Source organism: Vitis vinifera, chromosome 4 (assembly GCF_030704535.1).
Source record: "Vitis vinifera cultivar Pinot Noir 40024 chromosome 4, ASM3070453v1".
Classification (NCBI taxonomy): domain Eukaryota; kingdom Viridiplantae; phylum Streptophyta; class Magnoliopsida; order Vitales; family Vitaceae; genus Vitis; species Vitis vinifera.
This window is the reverse complement of record NC_081808.1, coordinates 5,724,035-5,744,116: the sequence shown is the minus strand read 5'-3', so window position 1 is coordinate 5,744,116 and position 20,082 is coordinate 5,724,035. Positions and strand designations below refer to the sequence as shown.

Genomic DNA, 20,082 nt, shown 5'->3' with positions numbered 1-20,082 from the left:
TAAATGTTTTTAACCATTCCTTTCTATTTTTTATTTTTTATTTTTTTAAATATCCAAATAATAAAAAAGAATTTTAATTAAAATGACATTTTTAATCGAATAAAACATATGAGAATTTAAAAAGAAAAATCTTTCCAAATAATATAATTAATTTGGAAAAGAATTTTAATTTTTTTAAAAAAATATCTTTCCAAATATTTGTGAATTAAAAATATAAAATCTTTCATTTTTTTTTAATTCTTAGGTTTCCAAATTATTATTTTGATAAAATATTATTTCTAAATTCATTCCAAATCCATTAGATTTTTTATTATCTATTGGAAGTGTTTTTCATGTTTAACCCAAAATTCTTAAAAAATTCATAATTCTTAAATTACGTTTGACAGCAATTTTAGGTTCCTAAAATCACTGTGAAACGCACTTTTATTATTAGATTCGTGAAAAAGATTCGCATCCCCTCAAGGGATTAAGGAGTCCACTAAGAAGCGCAATGGTGCTACATTATAGATGTGATATTAGATATAAATTCTAGGGTTTAAGTCTTTCGAAGTAACAACCTTCAAATAAAGTTGTATTACTATTCTTCATATTTAATGGATTATAACTTTGCAATAGCCTATGGTCTTTTGATTTTTTATCTCCGTACAATTAATATGTCTTCCATGCCTTGATATTTCATTGATCATTTTTAATATACCAGGATTCAAATGATTAAAAAGGAATAGATCTCTCTCATAGGTTTAATTGAATTAAAATATTTGAAATACATCCATTTAGCCCTTTCAAGTGTTACTTTATTAGATTATAATTTAGAATTAAGATGATTAAATAAATAAAAATACTTATTTTTTGTTTAAAAGGTTAAAACACCTTTTCATCATCATAAAATCTTAATTTTAAGATACAATTATTAATAACTAATAAGATATATAACAAAAAATAATTATTTTGAACACTTTAAAAGTCACCCAAACTCAACAAAAAATAGAAGAGAAGGATGAGTCCATCCCTTAACCAATGACAATATTTACGACAATAATTATCAATGGCTACTACACTCTTAGGTTAAAAAACAAAAAAGTTGAAAAGCATATTTATCAACTATTTATTAACCAGAAAAGATAGGACATCTTTCTATTCTCAAAAACAAATATATATATATCCAACAAAAAAACAAAGTGTTTTTGAAAATCAATTATTTTCATACAATGTTTTTTTTTCACTTATTTTTTAATAATTGTTTTTAAAATTAATTATATAAATATAAAGAATGATTAAAAATAAAAGTATTATACATAAAAAATTATTTTTAAGATATATTTAAAAATAAAAGATATTTCAAATTTCTAATAAAAAACTTTTATTTTTAGAAAACATCCAAAAATAATTTTCAAAATATAGCTTTTAGAATTACTTTAAAAATCATTTGATAAACATAGTCTTAATAGTTTCTTTTATCTTTTTCATATTTGAATTTTATTTTTAAAAATGAATTAATAGAGTTTTAATCTCTTTTTTTTTTTCCTTCAATTTTTCTTTCATTATACCTTTTCTTTGTATTTTCCCTCAAAATTTTTGGGAACCAAACATAACTTAGCATTTTCCATAACCTAAAAGACTCATTTATATATAGTATATATTTGCGTGTGAATAAAGGGATTTTAGACCACTGTAAATATGATGGCTTGTGACGAATAGGCTATTGCATGAAGTTGGGCCTAAGCTTGCAGCCCAAGTAGCCAGGCCTGTAGATGAACCGTAGGTAGCACAGGACCGAACAGGTGCCAGGCCTAGATGAGCTCCAACCCAACATCAATTCTGAAATGAATGGTCCGAATACGACACCAGCCCATTTTACTCCAATTGATAAGCAGGCCCAGTTTGAACATGGGCCTCTGCAACTAAATTTTAAAAGCAGGTCTATTAGCCAAGAATATCAATCGGTCAAATTCCAAATTTAACTACACTTACAAATAGTTGTAAATTGATCTTCAATTTAATAATAACAAAATATCTTTTTTTTTTTTTTCAATGCAACAGCTTGAGCGTTTCTATAACCAGGAAAAAAATAAGGTCCATGTCGGTCGAAAGTGACACTTTATGGGAAAGTTATTTTACAAATGAAAATTCAATTTCTTCCACAATAATTTCCAAAGGAATACATATGACGAAAATGATGGTCCCAATGTGGGTGGGACATTGACATCCACAACCCCACTAACACAATTAGTTTTTCCTTTTCTTTTCTTTTTTTTTCTCAAGAAAAGAAAAAGGAAAATAATTGTAATTTTAAAATTAAAATAAAAAAGAATAAACGTCCACCATGAATATATTTTATAACAAAAATGAAATAAAATAAAATAAACAGAGACTTGTCCACCACTCATATCCACGTGACGCACGTGCTGAGTGGTTAATGGGCCTGTACATGTTCCCCAATGGAAGGATGGCCATGCAATAATGGAAGCGGGCATGCATGCATGCACTCACGTCCTACCATTAATTATAATTATGAGATTGGGGCCTACTACTTGATCCGTTATGGTTTCATTATTAAGGCCCATTAAGCATCTTTTGCTGACAGCCTATTTCTAAGAATCATCCTATGATTTTAGTTTTCATTAATTAATTTGAATCAGCAAATAAAACATGAAAGATGGAGTCTAATTATTATTTTGACAATGATCGCACTAACACAAATTAATCATACATAAAGATAACATGTGGATCGATCTTCATTGTAAAGTTGATGTGAGGGTTATTTTAATTATATAATTTGGTTATTTTAATTTTGTTATGTTTAGGGTAGTCAATTAGGAGAGATTGGTGCGATTGAGAGTTAAAAATACAAAGAGAAAAAGTTAGAGGGTGATGCATTTGTGATTTTCTTATAATTTTTATTTTATTTAAAAAATTAAAAAAACTTAAAATATATCTCAATATCACCTAATGAAAACTTTAAGGGATTATTCAACATTCCATATTCAAAAAGTTGGATGAAAAAAACCAAAAGTAAATTATTGGTCTTAGAATCAATGATTTAAAACATCATAGTAATGGAATTGAGACTCCCAAAATCAATAATTAATATATCTCTTCAAAATCAATGGCGTCATCATGTCTCTCACCTGCTTTAATATAATAATTTAGTGATTATTTATTATTATTTATTTATTTATTTGTTTATTTTTCTCTCTTAGTCTCCATTATAGACCATAGTTAAGGCACAACTTGACTAACATTTGAAAGCAAAAATAAAATAAATTGAAATGTAATACTGAAAAGTGGCATGTGCTGCCTTTTAATTCATTTAATTATTTTATATTTTATAAAAAAATAATTAATAGAAAATGACAAAAGGGAAGAAAAAAAAAAAGCAGTTGGCGGCCGCAGCTGCAGATTCTGTGATGGAGCTGCGAAGCAATCGTTTTGTCTTCTACCGAAAGTCAGTTATTGCGTGTGAACGGTTCAGATAAGGATTTGAGGGGTACAGATTAACCACCGTAGGATCTTTGACTTTTGTGTGGATTAAAGGGCCACCGCGATCCACGTCAGCGAGATGTGTGGTTACGCGGGTCCTGGGTGTTCGGGGTCTAAGTTCTAACAGCTGTAAGCTACCGACGTGGCTCCTTTTTCAAAGCTTTCATTTACCTACCACGTGAGCCCCTCTACTTTATCCTTCATCGTCTTTTAATAATAAATAAAAATATTCTTAGGATAAAAGATAAAATTGAAATATTACATATAAATATTCCGAATGTTTTTTCATAATTTTCAAAATTCTCTTTACTTCAACTGAGATGTATTTGCAACTATCATAATAGATACAATTAAATTAACATTTCTGACGTGTCACATGCCACACCATCTAGAAGAAATGGAAGATGGAAGGTGATGGGAGGCTGGCAGTGGGGTCACTGGAAACCAATGAAACTTTTGTTTTGGTCAGTGTCATGAGGTGGACTAAGGTGGTCAACGTCACCTGGGCCTTTTTGCAAGATCCACCATTGTATTTATTTCAAATGCTTTCCAGAAAATAATAATAATTTAAAAATATACATACATATACGCAACCAAGACAACTTTCATTGAGGCACGTCTTTCCCGGAAAAGGAGAATTTTCCTTTTGGTAAACTTTGGAAGATAGACTCATTATTGCTACTATTATTTTTCACGTGGGTCTGTTGTAATCTTTTTAGAATTTGATTTATTAATTAGGATAAATAGTAAATTTTAAATTTATTCTAAATTCTTATATAATTATTTTTTTCTTTATATTCTTTTTTACACCTTTAAGTCATTTGAATTATCAATATTTTTAGGCTATATTTGATTCTCAAAAAATTTGAAGGAAAATATGAGAAAAATAATAAAAAGAAAAAAAAAACAAAAAATAATAATAAAATATTTAAAATCAATATATTATTTTTATTTATTATGTCAAATTTATTTAAATAATTTAAAAATATATAATTTCTAATTAATTTAAATTATATTTAATTGTTATATTTTTGGTAGAATAATAATCAATAAATAAATAAATAGTTTTTTCTTAATTTTTTTTAATACTTTTTGGGAACATAAAAAAATAATTTAATTTTTTTTTCTTATTACTTTTTCAAACCAAACATAACTTTAGGGTATGGTATCCAGAATTAATTTAAAATTTTCAAAATAAATCTCACAATTTTTTATTATTCAAATCCCAACTTGTATTGAGAGAGTAGGGTGGACAGGAAAAATTTGGAGACAAAAATGTTAGAAAGAGCATAAAAATAATGGACTGAGGGCAATGGGTCAGAGGGTGAACACCAAAAATGGTAGGTTAGTTTTGGTGAAAGGTGGGTGCGGATGATGTTTTGACCAAAAATACTTGTAGAAATTTGAAGGGTAGATTGATTTGAAGGGGAAAGTCTGATACCCTTTGTCCTAATTTTTGGGTATTTGATTGTAAGGAAATAATCTCATATATTTATTTATTTATATTTTTTCTAAGTCTAAAATATAAAAATTAATTAAAATTTTAAATCACATTTATATCATAAACGAGTTATTTTTGAAGTTAAAAAATGAAACCTTTGCAAGGTTTTGACTCATTTTCTTTCCCATAAATGCATTGGATGTCTTAAGCACTCAATTTGAATAAATAAATATAAAATTATTTATTTAAATAATTTTTATTTATATTTTGTGGTTATTTCTTTCTGTTACATATCTTCGGCTTTTTTTTCTTAACAAACCAATTATCTCTGATTGATAAAAAAGATTGTTCAAATAAATTGAACATTTTATAAAAGACATTAGATTTTTGGATATTAAAATAATTAAATTATCAGAAATTTCACTTGAGAATCCAATTTTTTTGTTTTTTTTCAGAAAAAAAGGGGAATTCAGGGAAGCCATTTTCAAGTGGGGAAGCAAAGTGGAATTCCCTTTTCACTTTATCTGAATGGGCAATTTATAGGAGCTTTTTGAGCAGACAACTTTTTTAGCTTTATTAATGACTGCCCACATGATTGCTGTGTTCTCTCTCTCATTCACTGTTGGATAAATACCTTTCCTCTGTCTTCTTCACTCCTCTTTTGGTTTTTGCAGGCAGTCCACAGAGAGAGAGAGAGAGAGAGAGAGAGAGAGAGAGAGAGGATTCAAACAAGGAAAAAAAGCATAGAAGATTCAAACATCAAACACCTTCTTAGCCTTCAAATATCTCCCTCTCTTTCTCTGTTCCTTCCTCCAATCCCCATACACTTCCTTCCATGTCTTCTTCTTCTGCTTCAGCTTAGAACAAGAAAGGAAAAATAAATAAATAAAAATGAAGTTTTTTCTTCTGATTCTGCCTCTTCTTCAGTCCATTTGGAGTTTTCACTTCTCTATTGTTGAGGCCATCTCAGACCCTCCTCTTTCCTCTATATCTGCTCCTCTTTCTTCACCACCAATTGGGGCCACTTCACCAATCTCTTCATCAATGGCTGCCTTCTCTCCAGGTATTCATGCTTCCCTTTATCACATCCATTGATGTTTTTTTATATGCCTGGTAACATACATTTGGTTTCTGGGAAGTGTAATGGGTTCATCATTTCAAAACTCAAATTTCAAAATTTCAAGAACCCAAGTCATTAAATTCAATGCATTTAATGCATTAAATATAAAAAACAAAAATTTCCCGGTCACAAGATTAATATTTTTTTCCTTTCCTCGTTCTGTATCCCTGTCTTTAATCTTCAATTTAGTTCTAAATTTGGTTTGTGGTTTCATTAATGGAATTATTGCAAATTTGCTTAATCTATCTTCTGAATCTATGTACTTACATGTATGATCAGCTATTCAAGAGGGAAGTGAAGAAAATCAGAAGGATTCTCACAAGAAAACGTTTATAGCACTCACTGTTGCTTCTGCTGCACTGGGTGTAACCATATTGATTCTGTTGTCTCTGTGGATTCATAAGAAGTGCTCCCAAAAATCCCACAAGAGCAATGCTCAGAGCTCAGGTATCTTCTTTTCCAGTAATATCCTTTTCATTTCTTAATTTGGATTTCTGGGGGTATTGATGAATTTCCATCAATTATGCTTTGATCGTGTTTGGTTGCCAAGAATTGGGTTGTCCAGATTAAGCAATTGGGTTGCTTGGAATATGAAAAAAAAAAAAAAAAAAGTTCTTTCTCAGTGAATTGAAGTTCTGGATATTAATTATACACAACCAAACACAGCTTTAATGCATTGATCTATGATCTTGTCTGAGATTGTCTTGTTTTGTGAAATTTCAACTTGAAGATGCAGAGAAAGCCCTCACTTTAGGTCCATTGTTGGCTAAATTCAACACCATGAAAGTGATTGGGAGAAAGGGTTCTGTCTCTTGTATTGATTATAAGGTACTAGAAACTGCAACAAACAATTTTCAGGAAAGTAATATCCTGGGTGAGGGCGGGTTTGGTTGCGTCTACAAGGCGCGGTTGGATGATAACTCCCATGTGGCTGTGAAGAAGATAGATGGTAGAGGCCAGGATGCTGAGAGAGAATTTGAGGTATATATCATTTGTTAAGTAAAAAAAATGAATTGGCTTCCATTTTGGGGGTTTGGCATATTACCTCTCATCATGTTCTTGATCACATTTGAAAATGCAGAATGAGGTGGATTTGTTGACTAAAATTCAGCACCCAAATATAATTTCTCTCCTGGGTTACAGCAGTCATGAGGAGTCAAAGTTTCTTGTCTATGAGCTGATGCAGAATGGATCTCTGGAAACTGAATTGCACGGTAAGAGTACGAGGATTTTCCCATTAGTTAAAAAGACGAAAACAAGGAGAATACTGATGTTTTCTTTTTCTGTTATCTGACTGATGTTTCAGGACCTTCTCATGGATCATCTCTAACTTGGCATATTCGAATGAAAATCGCTCTGGATGCAGCAAGGTGAATTTGCAGACCCCAATGCTAATCTTTTTCTTACTATTTGATATTCTGTATAAACAAAGTTGCTTGTGTTGACCAGAGGATTAGAGTATCTACATGAGCACTGCAACCCACCAGTCATCCATAGAGATCTTAAATCATCTAATATTCTTCTGGATTCAAACTTCAATGCCAAGGTAAAAACATACAAAAGTTGTGGAATCTTTTAGGTCTTTGTCTATAAAATTTATGACAGTGCACCAGAACATTGCTGATATATATTGTTTTTTTTTTCTTTTTTGTCTTCTCTGGCTCTCTCTTGTGGATTAGCTTTCGGATTTTGGTCTAGCTGTAATTGATGGGCCTCAAAACAAGAACAACTTGAAGCTTTCAGGCACCCTGGGTTATCTAGCTCCTGAGTATCTTTTAGATGGTACAGAATCTAAACTTCTTATAGTTTTTTTTTTTCATATTTCATAAATATGACTATTGAAAGCTTCAAACATGCTGTAAAATAGCTCGGATCTTGATAAACATATTAAATCATTAAAACTTTAGATTAGGTTATCTTGAGCTCCTCGCTGCACATGTACTGCTGCTCGAGGGCATTTGGGCTGATATCAGTATGAGTTTCACTTAGAAAAAAATCATTTATGCCTGAATTTGGCTTGATTTGCATGTAATGATCTCCTCTCCACTGCCTTATTCTTAACAATGTGGAATTTACTTTGAAAATCTGAGGCCCATTGAAGGTGTCTTGGTAGGTTTAGGGCAAATTTCTGATGATTCATGGTGGTTGATGGATCAGGGAAATGAAGACATTGTTCTTCGCATTTATGAGTAAACATATTGATGAATTCTCAAGAGAATGTCTTTCGTTTTGTCTTTTTTCCAATTTCAGGTAAACTGACTGATAAGAGTGATGTGTATGCATTTGGAGTGGTGCTTCTAGAGCTACTACTGGGAAGAAAGCCTGTGGAAAAACTGGCACCAGCTCAATGCCAGTCCATTGTCACATGGGTATATGCCCTAATTTTTAAACCCTTGCTTGGTGAAATCTATGTGGCATGCCTCCTTTTGTTGAATTTTTGAAGCTGAATGTTGTGCCTATTTATGAAATGCAGGCCATGCCACAGCTGACTGACAGATCAAAGCTCCCAGGCATCGTTGACCCTGTGGTCAGAGACACGATGGATCTAAAGCATTTATACCAAGTTCGTAAACTTCAAACACAAACATTTACTTTCCTAATTATGCTCATAATTCTTGAGGGTGCTACTAGGATCGATCCAAATCCAGAACAAACAAAGCCAACTTTGAATGGGTTTTCGGGTTATGGGTTGATAGAGTGACAACTATCTAGAGTTGGTTCTGGATTTAGGTTGATACTTGAGACTGCCCCCCACCCAAACGGATTTTAGAAACATGGCTCTCTTATGGGTCAGAGACTCAGGCCATGTATCGGGTGGTTTAGGTGTGATCTCAGGCTGATGTTTTTGTGTATTAAGAGAATTGGGATATGGTTGATTAGGTTGCTGCTGTAGCTGTGCTATGTGTGCAACCAGAACCAAGTTACCGGCCATTGATAACAGATGTTCTGCACTCCCTCATCCCACTCGTTCCAGTTGAGTTGGGAGGGATGCTAAAAGTTACCCAGCAAGCGCCGCCTATCAACACCACTGCACCTTCTGCTGGAGGTTGAAGCATTTTTCAAGCTGCTGCACCATTTCAGGACCTTCATTTCTTTGATCACAGTTTCAAAATTCCACGCCCTGTCCATATTTCTCATTGTTTCTTCAGATTATTAATTCCTTGATTATTTGGATGAAGAAGAGTGGGTCTGCTTGGAGTGAACTATTGACTTTTATCACATATGTAAATTGAGGTAATCTAGATGAGTTGTTCTATAGAATTCTGGAAATAATTTTGTGCATACAGGTTTCATCTTGGTTCCTCTGGTTACATTTCAGACTTTATCTTGTTAGTAAAGGGCACACCTCTAAAATTTTCCCTATCTCTCTTTCCTTCATATCTTCATGTATGTAAAATTGTCCATCTTTTGAGATATGAAGTTTGCATCTTTTCATCTTTTGACACAGAAATATAAGAGCATTCCAATTATACCACTAAATGTTTTCCACAATGTTTTTAGAACCATTTGAGTCATAAAATTGAAAAAGTTATCAATTCACAGTTCAATTATATGACAAACCAATAATGTTATAAATATATATATACAGTAATAAATTAAAAATCAATGATATTTACTTTGTCTTTGATATTATCAAATATAAGTATAAATATATTAATTTTTAAATTTTATTAAATGAAATATGTATAATATTTAAATATGAATATATTCAAAATGAAAGAAAATTTAATTATTTAATTTTAACTAATTTTATAATTTTAGAAAATATTATATTAGTTTTATTTACAATTATAAATCTTTTTTAAAATTTCCTATACTAAGCAACAAAGTGCATGTGGCCAAGTGGTGGCCACGTCCTTTCCTCAGTTGGAGGTCAGGGTTCAAATCCAGCTATTTGGGCTCTTTGAATGAAAGAAGAGAGGAGGGCAGGGCTCTCTTCTGGGCCTCTTTGATGAAAGAAGGGGGATTGAACTGTTCGATTTACACGGAATCGCCAAGTTCAGGTAATGGTTGGACTGACTGATCAGTTCGGTTTTCAAAACATTGGTTTTCCACCAAGTTGAAGTACGGTTTTTTTGTTTTTGTTTTTGTTTTAAAAAACAAATAGGAGCATCTGATTAGACACCTAAGTAAAAAATCACAAAACTCTGCCTCAGGTGTGCTTCTTCAATTACTAGAATGTAACAAAATTGCCTCAATTATGAACTTCAAATGCAGGAATTCAGAGAGTCAGATATCATAAATTATTACAAGATTTTGCAAAAAGTCTGAATGGAATAATTGCTAGGGAATTCAGGACTCACCCAGTATGATCAATTGTGTGCTTGTAAAATGCATATCTATCATCCATCCACCGATATCAACTGACACAGTGAAATGAATCAATGATGGCATCTGCAAGATATTCGCATTTGGCCAAAGACAATCCAGCCAATGAGATCCTCCCGTCCTTGGTCATGTACACATGCCACTTATTTGTCATATTCTCACTCTGATTGGACAAAGAGAAAAGCCAAAGTATAAGTCCAGGAAACAGAATGATATGCTAGTATAAACAGCCACCAAAACTACAGTCACTTGTTAGGAAGCTAGCTGTGACAACAACAAAACATTTTTTTATTTTTTGATAGGTAGCTGTAACAACAAAACATAGATCCAGTTTTGGGAGTAGTTTGGAAACTCAGGAAGGAATCTGGATGTGTGGTGGGGGGGTGTTGGGAATAAACATTTGCAAACAATAAGCATATATATTCATTCTCAAAGTATTTGAAATGATTCAAGAATGACAATACCCATCTATCAAAGAATGGAAGGGAAAAGGGAAAATAAGGACTGGTTGCTTTTCTTACAAACTTTTACAAAAATCAAAGTACATTTGGCAATAATACACATTTTTTCATTCTCAAAATTATTTGGAATGAATAAGGACAATGCATTTCTTACAAACAGCATCTACAAAAGTTCCACATAAATTGTTTTGAAAATAACAGTGTTTGAAGTTAATGGCTGCTGGTGTTTTTGCTTTTAGGTTAAAGGGAAATGGGCTGGAAGATTATTTCCCTGCAAGTTTGAATGGTCGAATGCCAGGTTGAAAATTCTTATAGCATTGCTCGTTCAGGAATTATTCAATGCTTAAGGGGTTAGCAACTAATCCTGAATTATTGCACCACATGCAAACAAATTGAACTTATAGAAGCTTAAGAAAGAAGTAAAGGATAAAAAACATTTCACCAGATTCTTTTTGTGTGTGTTTGTTGGGTGGGGGGACAAGATGATAGACTCAAGATATTAATATCAAATCAAGGTATGCATCCCCACAAGGATGACAAGGCTGGAAAAGAAATTCTAAAATCAAATATAAGCATAAAGTGCATAGCTATAATTTGGGTTGTGTGGCGGGAAAGAAACGCGAGGATTTTTGAGGATAAAACAAGGAATTCAGAGAATCTTTGGGATTCTATTCATTTCCTTGCTTCTCTTTGGGCTTTTTGTTCCAAGGTCTTTAAGGGGACTCCCCTTATTGTGTTACAACTTGATTGGCTAGCGGCGTGTAATTCATTTGGGTTGATCTAGTCTAGAGTGTTTGTTCGTTATTACATTGTATTTCTTTGTTTTCGTATTCTTGTAGTTTAGTTTTCTTTGGTGGGAGGATTCCTCATCCTTCTCTTGTACTTTATTTTTCTATCAATATTTTCCTTTGTCGTTTCCTATAAAAAAAAATAAAAAATATAAGCATAAAGTTCAATGCTGATAAGAAAAGTTGAGAGAGCATTACCTGAACTTTGCTCAGCCCTGTGAATGAGAACATGCCAATCTGCTTTAGTATAAATGACCAATCCTTTCCACACTTATCTTTTGCAGAGAGGCTGTCAAATAGTTTCTGTCTCACATTCTTTATCCTTCCAGCCATCAATTCCATCTCCTCTTTCCATTCATTGAAGAGAGCTGGATCACCAACAACATTGGCAACAATCCTAGCTCCATGAATAGGAGGATTTGAGTACATTGGTCGAGCAATCCTTTTCAACTGACTCTTTACCCTGAAAAGAATAAAAATATGCAAATTAGCAGGTCATCCACCCAAAGTTGCCACTCAGGAATCACCTGGATCAACTTTAGATAAACCATTCATCATGATATTCAAGATGGATTGATATAGTTCATATGTATATACAAAATGCATCTCACAAAAAGGAGGCATGATCCAAGTACACAAGAAGTAGACAAGGCACACATGACCAACAGAATAATAAGAAAAGCATGAACCATATGATTCAAAAGTACCCTAAACCATCTACAAAATCAACAATGGAGACTGTCTACATCCATCATCCAACTTCTATACTACACAAACAGAGTTTTAAGGAACTCCCTCTTTACAGCTAAAATTGACTGCTTTAACCCATCAAAAGATCTCTTAATTCCTCTTTCTCATATTATTCAAAACAAAGGCAAACAAGCCATTTTCCATACTGCCTTGCATCTCTTTCCCTTGAAATTGCCATGCCTACTCAATAAAATGTCTCTAGCTGCCACGGGCAGAGCCAAAGGCACCTCGCACAAGGAGAATACCAAAGACCACAAATTAGAAGCCCATCCACAATGAATAAGAATATGGCTAGCCAATTCCTCCTTTTGTTTTGTAACTTAAATGCTGGAAGAAATCCATGCCCAACTGTGTCCAAGACCAGATTGGAAATTTACAAAAGATTACCTCTACTTACTTCAAATTATGAAGAATGGGTGTGCACACCATTATTGTTGCAAAACCAACAGCGATGCACTTTCTTTCACATTTTACTGTACACAGTTCTTCCACATTAACAGAAACTCATCTAACAGTCACAAAGCACATATCTAAACTTGATCCTGTGCCTATATACTGGAAAGCAGCTGTTTGACACTAATATGCCCATATTGGATGGTGACACTTATCATAGGTACCCCAAATAACTAGGACATCTCTAACAAGTACTCTGCATTGGTATTGCTGTCCAGTGGATGGGAGGTATCCAAAAGGGGACCAGAAAATAAATCAAACTACAATGCAGATGATGCAGCATGAAACAAGCCAGGCTTCATACACATTGACATATATGTTTTCAGGTAGCACATGGCATTTTTTGCTTTTAGAACATATCCCGAGGGAATAATAACTGAACCAAAGATCAGAAGAGCATATTTGCTTTGTTGTACCTTGCTGCTGCATCTGCTGATGAGCAGACCACATTGATTGCCCCAATCCTTTCTGCATAAAGACCCAGATTTTTACTGTATGATTGGGCAACCAGAAGCTCCATACCACGTGCAGCAAACAATCTCACGGATGACGCATCTGCATCAAGGCTTCCACTTGCAAATCCCTACAAAGTGTTAGGAGTTCAGGTATGGAATCTTCCAATGGAAGGCCAACATGATATTGTGATATTGAATTATGTTAACTCAAACCTATTCGGACCTTATGCAAATGGTTTGAAGTTTCTTTCTCAGAATTTTATTGTCTTCATTTCCATTTCAACAGAACAGAAATCAACTCCAAAACTGAAACTTAAATCTTAAACTCCAACAACTGATATATAAATCTAAACAGCAATACCTGGTATGCAACATCAAAGAAAGGAATGTGATTCTTCTCTTGAATGACATCAGCAATCTTTTCCCACTGTTCAGGAGTTGGATCAATACCAGTTGGGTTGTGAGCACAGCCATGAAGCAACACAAAAGATCCTTCTGGGGCTGCCTGGAAACAAAAATAAATAAACTCTCTTGAATTAAAGAAGTGAATTTAGCCTGGAAATGAAAATTATATTGAAACAATACCAAGCAAGAACAAACTTTTGTAGACCTTATATAACAACTAGAAGTCATGCCTATGACATGCATATTTAACTCTGGGGAGACAGAAGTTGGAAAGAGGAAGGCAGGGAAAGGTATCTAAGAAGAGACAATTGATAGGGAAGAGAGCAATAACATAAGTTTATTTACTGATGATTCTTAAAATTTTTATAAGAGACCAAGGCAAGACCAGAACTGGGACTTCCTTAATTTGTTGATATACCCCAAATGTGAAAATTTGCATCAGACTCTTCGACATTATTTCAGGACCAATTTTTATTTCTTTCACAAATTGCTAGATAATGGCTAAATTTCAGGTGACAGCTGCAAGGAGTCCACATTGTGATAAACATGAATGTTAAGAAAGAAAGCGGCTACCAGTTCACCAAAAGAGAAAACTAAAAGAGCAACCCCTCACTGAAACCACCCAAAAAAATAAAAATAAAAATAAAAGGAAAAAAATGGGCCATATGTCTCTGCAAAAATCAATAGACTCCATCAGCTTTTCCATGTTGAACAACATTTCATCAACTTACCTCACATAAAAATAAAAGAGAAAGTAGCAAGGAGCAAGAAGGGTAAGGTAAAGCCAATAAACAGAAAACAGGGGTGGGAAGAATATTTAAAGATCTAGTGGTATGGCGATTTTCTTAGTATAGCAATCCATTAGCCCAACATATAATAATGGGCTTAGTTAATGATACCCTTAACCATTGACAAAATTATTCAACTTTAAAATTTATTATTTGAAAAAAAACAAAAAAAACAAATGGTGATGTCAGTTACTCCTTACCTTTATATCGGATATCATCCCATCAAAATCCAAGCCAACTGTTTTTGGGTCATAGTATCGGTATTCAGACCAGGGAACTCTAGCATCATTGAAAATATTCTTGTGATTACCTGCAAAGATGATTCTTCAACCATGAGAAATCAGTACTCTTGACACAAATCTCCCAAACAAGGGGAATACTCACCCCATGTTGGCGATGATATCAAAACTTTTGCCCCAGGAAAATATCGTTCTATAAGGGCCGCAGCAAGTCGAAGAGAACCAGTTCCAGAAAGACCTTGAACGGTTGCAACCTGTAAAGAAGGGAGAAAATAAATTACTCAGAAAAAACAAAGGACCCATAGATCAGATGCATGAAGATAATATGATTTCATTTTGTATAATGAAGAAGTCCTAATATCTTATGTACCCTTTGTTGCTCAATTACTGGATTGCCTGCTCCAAATAATAACTCTGCTGTAACTTTATTAAATGCAGCCAAACCTTCGATCGGAAGATACTACAAATTCAATTCAAATAAAGTGAGTAATCTAAGTGAGAAAAAGGCACCAGGTGATCCCATTCAATTCAGCCCTTTGAAATACCTCTTTATTTTCTCCTCTCTCCAGCATAAGATTTTCTGCCTAGAAAATGAAACCAACGATCTATTATATCAGGAAGAAGTAGAAGTAAAAGCATTAAGATTATATTCATAAAAGGCTTAAAAAATAATCCTATTTATGGATCAGTTAGTGATGATTAAGTTCTAAAAAAGAAAACTGACCTTCTTGACAACATTAAGCACATAAGGTTGGAGTTCTTCTGTTCGGTAGGCCCCGACTCCAAGGTTGAGCTTCATCTCACTATTGTCTGCTCTGAAAGCCTCAGAAACTCCAAGAATTGGATCAGGAGGGGCCATTGTTACACCTTCAAAACGAGAGGTATTGACTGCAATAGCCATATTTATCCGGCCAAAAGACTGCAAACCAAAAAATAAATAAAACTTAGATCAGAAGACAAAAACACTACATACAAATTTCATCCTCCCCAAATTTATTTAAATCCTATAAAAGACCATCTAGGACAATGCATGGCATATATCCTAATGCTTTTGAGTTTGGTTTGCATTGACCGGCTTTAGGTATCTCCCAAGGAGAGGAAAACCGTTCACTAAAGCAACCAATGCCAAATTTTAAGTCAAAACTAATTCTATGCAACGAAAGGTATTAATAACATATATATGAGACCAATAAACAATAAAAACAATGGTTAAAATCTCAACACCGCCATGTGTAAGGATTATATAGGAATTAAAATACCTTGAAGGAACTAACCCAATTCTTATATCATGTTTTAAGGTGATATAACCAACCAACAACTTGACCATGCCTCCTCATGGTGAAGAGGTTTGATTTAGGCCTCCTTCAATTTAACACTGTTGGTCAACATGCTTAAACTCCTAACAAGCAATCTCAAAATGTTTCCATGGGAGCCAGAAAAGCACAGAACTTGGATCGATTTTGGTTTCACAGTAACTATACATCAATATGCTAAAATTCATTAATGAGGCAACTCAAAGTTTGGTTTGTTGCCACAAGTAAAAGATGAATTTGAACTCCATTCAGAAATGGCATGTTGATAACAGGATTTCAATTTATCCAGACCATCCACCACCCCAACATTTATAACTGTATTTCAATTTAATCAGACAATTCAGTACCACATCCAATTGCTAAAAAAATTGTCAATGTATCATACAACTGAAACATAGATTTCATTATGAGAAAACTCCAAGCAGCGGTGGATTAATATTAACTGGAGAAATCCAGAATACATACCTTGGTCTTCATGAAGGGGTTTCTTTTCTCTTTCCTCAAAAAAGAACTACAATCAGAACTGCCAAGATTCATCTTCCCCTGTTCAAGTATACAATTTGTTATTTATATACCACAATACTAAGAAAAATGGAAGAAAAGAGAAGAACATAGCTTCTATTACTAGTTTGTTCACTATAAAAAAAAAATGGAGAAATCAGTTGTATCACCAATAGATGTACTAGCGCTCTTCTGATTAACTACTTCAAAATTTCAAGTTTTTTTTTCCTAATTTCTCGTTATTTTGCATAGAAAAGTTAGGAAAAAAAATTCAAAAGCATAAATCATAATAATTTGTAGTCTACTCTCCCCAACCAACAAAAATATAGTTGCGCTATTAAGCTCACTTCACTATCCTATTCGGGAAAATAATCCAAATAATTCAAATTTCCATTTTATTTCCTTATTGTACATTTTCTCATCAACCAAACAAAAACAAAATCACACAAAAATACATAAAAAAAAATCCGAATCAAGCAGAACCTTGTGATTTTCTTGTAGTGGCAGAGCAGCAGAGACGAGAGAGAGCATTGTTGAAGCCATCTGAATCGGAGTACAAAATGAAAAAATTAAAATCAAAATCTCGTGCGAGTGATTTAATGAAATGAAAAATCAAAAGAATGATCCCTGCGTGCTGCGCAGAATTATGATTCCTGTTGTATTATCCAGAATTTTCTGGATCAGATCATGGATAGAGAAACTCACCTAGAGTTTCAAGATAGAGAAAAATGAAGGGGCTCAGCTAGAGAGAGAAAGGTGAAGCGGGCGATGAAATTGAGGGGGGGTTTCTTCAGGTGCCGTTGATTTTGTTCTTTTTGTTTGCAAACAGCACTGTACATGCTCTGTTTTTCACCATCTTTGAGGGTATTATGGTCATTGCGAGGAGAAGAGGTATAATTGGATCACAGTGATGCGGATTAGATTCGGTGACAGGCACTCTGATCGAGTACTTGTAGTTGTAGCCTAGATAAAAAATAAATAAATAAATAAATAAAAAAAAGAAAAAGAAAAAACCAACCCAAAATTTTAAGATTATTAATAAACAAACATTTGTTATTATTTATTAGAAAATATTTTTTAAAACAATTTCAAGAAATAATATTTCTTAAATTTTTTTAAAAACTAAAATAATAATCTATTCAGACTATATTTTTAACTCTATTTAATTACAACATACCTAAACATGATATAATTAAAAAATAAGTAAAATATTAAATTGAAAAATAAAAAATTTAAATTTAAATTTAAATAATGATTTGAATTTGAAATCAGTCTATCTTTATCTATAATTTTATATTAATAAAAAAATTATTTATAAAAAGAAAAAAAAATGATTATATAGAATTTTCGTAATATTGTCATACTTGTGTAGGAATCGAGATAAGAAAATTTCATATATTCTTTGTTCTAAAAAAATGTCTTCAAAGATTACATCTATATTTTTTCTCTCTTTTAGATATAGATTTGTTTATATATTTTTTATTATTTAATTTCATAAATCAAATCAAATTTTGTGTTTACAAAATTTATCATATCACTTGATTTTTTTAAAATAAAAATAAATTTAGAAAAAAATTATATCACAATCTTATTATTAACCCAAGGGTTATCCTAATCAGATTTTGATGATAACAAATCATGGTTAAGTGACTAATTGGTTTGAATTGTAAAGAATTTCAGGTATAAATTTGAAAATTCATCAAATGACTATATTGATACAAGATCGAGACATTTGGAAGACTTTTAATAATATGAAACAAATATAAGATGAATGCATGGGTGCACTTAGGTTTTACATATCTTTTCATGTATCTTTGGAAAACTTGGTTTATTCTTTAAAGTTATAATTTCATTAAAACCCGAGTTTTATCAAATATACCTCAGACAAAACGTTTCAAAATTGACATATTAATTTACCTAAGGACTTTGCCTAAGTGTTAGAAAAGAAAATAACTGAAAAAAGATAAGTTTTCAGGGTCAAAAGGCTAAATTGGTTGAGGCACTGGCCAATCGGCTCAACTGGCCAGGGAACCGGTCGACCGGTTGCCCTTGTCCGATCGAGGTCTGGTCGAGGAGTGTTAAAAACACTCTCTCTCATCCAATAGCTTTCCCTTCCCAGTAGACCTCCAATCGAGGTCCAGACAAGGTAACGATAACCTACCAAAGCATTAAATGCTCTAATAGCTAGTGAACAGGTCGACCCCTAGCTCGATCGGTTAAGGTTGCTTTTTGTTTTTCTTGGCTCCCGAGGTTAGAAACCTATAAATTGAGAGCTCCACTTCATTTATGACACAGAGAACACTTGCATTCAATTGTCTACCCACCTGTTCTTGCTTTAAAAACTCTCATTTCTTTCTTAGTGCATTAAATCTTCACTTACATATTTTTTAGTACACCCTTGTGAGTCATCTTAACTTTGATTTGTATTTGAGTCATTATTGAGCTAGGTTGAGAGAAGATCATTCTTGTAAATTGAGTGTTAGAGCCTTCAAGTGAGTTGAATCTTGAAGAGATTGTGTAAGAGCTCATTGGAGCTGAAATCCAAGTGTAAAAAAAATTAGAAGCTTGGTTGAAGCTTTAAGTTAGTGGAACCCTTACTCGGTTAGGAGCTTGAGGAGAGTGGACGTAGGCAAGGAAGTGTTGAACCACTATAAAATATGAGTTTAAATCCTCCAACTCTATCTCATTATATTTGCTTATATTGTGCTTAAATTTGTTGTGTAGAAAAAGTTTTTGAAAAACCCAATTCACCCATTTCTTGGGTGTTTTTCTTATTAGCCTTTATTTTCTCAATTGGTATCAGAGCAAGGCCTCTTATTTAAGACTTAATCGTCTAAAAGGAAATGACTATTCCATTAAGCTCATCTCAAATTAAAAATTTTACAAAACATAGAGCTTCATTTTTTTACGGGAACTGACTATCCCTATTGGAAAACTAGAATGACTTGGTATTTACAATCAACCGATTTAGACCTATGGGACGTCATTGAAGATGACCCAACTTTTCCTACAAAACTAATTGATAGAGTCATGTTTTCAAAACCCAAGCAATAATGGAATGAGCTTGATAGAAGAAATTTTCAATTAAATGCTAAGGTTGTTTTTACTTTGCAATGAGCTATGGATAGAAATGAATATAATAGAATATGTCAATGCAAATCAGCTAAAGAAATTTGGAGATTGCTTGAAATAACTCATGAAGGAACAAATTAAGTGAAAGAATAAAAAATAAATTTACTTGTTCATAACCATGAATTGTTTTTTATGAAAGAAAATGAGATTATTGTTGAAATGATCACTAGGTTCACCGACATTATCAATGGTCTTGAAGCATTTGGGAAATACTTACAAGGAATTCGAAAAGATGATGAAGATATTGAGGTCACTTCCATCAAAGTGGCATACAAAGGTTACTACAATTCAAGAAGCAAAAGACTTGACCAAGCTACCTATGGAGGAGCTCATAGGGTCATTAATGACATATGAGATCAATTTGACAAAGAAGCTACAAGAAGGTGAAGACAAAAAGAAGAAGAGCATAGCTCTCAAAGCTACAACT

General features: G+C 32.9%; 2 protein-coding genes across 2 annotated transcripts; one reads left to right on the top strand and one right to left on the bottom strand.

Moving 5' to 3' along the window:
* The first annotated feature begins 5,370 nt into the window (after nt 1-5,370).
* Nucleotides 5,371-9,352, top strand: LOC100264651 (probable receptor-like protein kinase At1g80640). The gene is made up of 10 exons (XM_002285350.5): nt 5,371-5,984; nt 6,321-6,488; nt 6,772-7,022; nt 7,123-7,255; nt 7,348-7,411; nt 7,491-7,587; nt 7,721-7,823; nt 8,292-8,410; nt 8,515-8,604; nt 8,922-9,352. The coding sequence occupies exons 1-10, from the start codon at nt 5,813-5,815 to the stop codon at nt 9,090-9,092; spliced, it is 1,368 nt and encodes a 455-aa protein (XP_002285386.2). The 5' UTR covers nt 5,371-5,812; the 3' UTR covers nt 9,093-9,352.
* An 871-nt stretch (nt 9,353-10,223) lies between these two features.
* On the bottom strand, nt 10,224-17,446 carry LOC100242364 (aspartate aminotransferase, chloroplastic). Its single transcript, XM_002285349.5, has 12 exons — nt 17,229-17,446; nt 17,007-17,066; nt 16,488-16,565; nt 15,434-15,628; nt 15,255-15,293; nt 15,080-15,169; nt 14,855-14,963; nt 14,671-14,780; nt 13,639-13,782; nt 13,239-13,405; nt 11,818-12,082; nt 10,224-10,533 (listed from the first exon to the last, which is right to left on the bottom strand). The coding sequence occupies exons 2-12, from the start codon at nt 17,064-17,066 to the stop codon at nt 10,402-10,404; spliced, it is 1,389 nt and encodes a 462-aa protein (XP_002285385.1). The 5' UTR covers nt 17,229-17,446; the 3' UTR covers nt 10,224-10,401.
* Nucleotides 17,447-20,082: the final 2,636 nt, after the last annotated feature.

Coding starts and splice junctions, on each gene's coding strand:
- LOC100264651 (XM_002285350.5), top strand. CDS start 5,813: ATGAAGTTTTTTCTTCTGATTCTGCCTCTTCTTCAGTCCATTTGGAGT. Junction 5,985..6,320: donor AATGGCTGCCTTCTCTCCAG/GTATTCATGCTT, acceptor ATGTATGATCAG/CTATTCAAGAGGGAAGTGAA. Junction 7,412..7,490: donor ATCGCTCTGGATGCAGCAAG/GTGAATTTGCAG, acceptor TGTGTTGACCAG/AGGATTAGAGTATCTACATG.
- LOC100242364 (XM_002285349.5), bottom strand. CDS start 17,066: ATGGCTTCAACAATGCTCTCTCTCGTCTCTGCTGCTCTGCCACTACAA. Junction 15,629..16,487: donor ACCCCTTCATGAAGACCAAG/GTATGTATTCTG, acceptor TTTGGTTTGCAG/TCTTTTGGCCGGATAAATAT. Junction 14,781..14,854: donor GATATCATCGCCAACATGGG/GTGAGTATTCCC, acceptor TCATCTTTGCAG/GTAATCACAAGAATATTTTC.